This window comes from Marmota marmota, unplaced genomic scaffold, assembly GCF_001458135.2.
Source record: "Marmota marmota marmota unplaced genomic scaffold, marMar, whole genome shotgun sequence".
Taxonomy (NCBI): Eukaryota; Metazoa; Chordata; class Mammalia; order Rodentia; family Sciuridae; genus Marmota; species Marmota marmota.
In genome coordinates this window covers 15,089,937-15,091,321 of record NW_026000101.1, presented here as the reverse complement: position 1 = coordinate 15,091,321, position 1,385 = coordinate 15,089,937, and the positions used below count along the sequence as shown (strand labels likewise).

At 53.9% G+C, this 1,385-nt stretch overlaps 1 protein-coding gene across 4 annotated transcripts in view; it reads right to left on the bottom strand.

Moving 5' to 3' along the window:
- The window catches only part of Exosc3 (exosome component 3), a 5,306-nt gene extending 4,121 nt beyond the window's left edge, over positions 1–1,185 (bottom strand). For 3 of the 4 annotated variants that reach the window (XM_048783352.1, XM_048783351.1, XM_015492300.2), the window contains exon 1: positions 817–1,185. In XM_048783352.1, the coding sequence (XP_048639309.1) occupies positions 817–1,140 (324 nt within the window). In that variant the 5' untranslated portion in view covers positions 1,141–1,185. The remainder of the gene's footprint in view (positions 1–816) is intronic. The other variant, XM_015492299.2, reaches the window with a different exon arrangement.
- Positions 1,186–1,385: the final 200 nt, after the last annotated feature.

Genomic DNA, 1,385 nt, shown 5'->3' with positions numbered 1-1,385 from the left:
CCCCCCCCTAGTACCCATAGTACTAGAGATCAAGTGCAAGGGTCTTTTATCTAGGACCTACATCCCCAGGGCAATCTTCACCCCCTTTTGAGGCCAAGTCTCACTACGTTGCAGAAGCTGGTCTTGAAATTTACAATCCTTCTGCCTCAGCCTCCCAAGTTGCTGGGATTACAGGCGTGCACTACAGCACCTAGCAGGGTCTACCTTGCACAGGCTCATCTCAAATTCCTGGCTCCGGTGATCCTCATACTTCACCCTCCTCTGTAGCTGGGACAACAGGCCCGTGCCCCCAGCCCGGCTTTGCAGTCTCTGATAGTCTGTTAATTTGAGGCAATATCCCATACTTAAGCATTATTACAGAAAGCCCTAACTTCTGTTGCACACAGGAGCAGTAAGTAGCACAGGGATGCTTAAAGCCAAGGAAGACCATTCCATTGTCAAGATATTTTTTTCTATATAAAAGTTCTTAATTATTCTAAGAGCATTTTAACTCCCTGTGACTTCCATTCACTGAAGCTGGTCCTGCCCTCTGGGATTCCAAAGGCAAGCCTACAGCTTCTTGACCTTTGGGTTTTGAAGACAATCATGACACAGGGTCTCTAGAGGCTTTCTCTCCTGATCGCTCTTCTCAAGCAACGTTTCTATTGTTCGTAGTCCCTCTAAAAAGGACAGAGGTAAGCAAAAGACTACAATGCCTCTAAGCGAACCTTGACAAAATGAGGGCTCCAGGGCCCCGGCCCTGCTTCTTCCAGGAAGTCTCCCAGGCGCAGGATTAGACTTTCACTACCACACTGCCCCTCCGAAGTCCCAGCTCACCCGCTTCTGTTGCGAGTCCACCCAGTAAACACCACCACTGCTGCCACTCCCGGGGTCTTTGTGACGGAGACGGCCACACTTTGTCACCAGCAGGCGGTCGCCGCAGCGCCGCAAGCCGGGGCCACACACTACGCATAACCGCGAGCGCGTCCCAGCATTAAGGCGCAACGGTCGCTCCCCCGCACCACCAGGGCCTTCCACATCCTCCTGTTCCGGCAGCAGCAGCTCCTCACCCGGGAGCACCACCTGATCGAGTACTGTGCGCGCAGCTCGTGCCCTGCCACCCGCGAGAGATTCAGCCGCAAACTGCACAGCTTCAGCCATTCTGAAGCGGCCACCAACCGCCACTTCCGGTACCCCGTTTCCGTTTCCTGCCCCTCCTCCAATCCCCAACCCCCTCAGGGTCTTCCGTTTCCGTCAGTGTGATCCCTGGGTCTTGGACCTTAGTCTATGAAATTTGGTCTTTGTCAGCCTGGCGGTCCACCCCCGCCTCTTCCAAGTGGTAGTGACTGTGTATTTAACCGTTCATCCATCTTGCAGTCTGTCCGCGGACCGGTAGAAGAAATGCG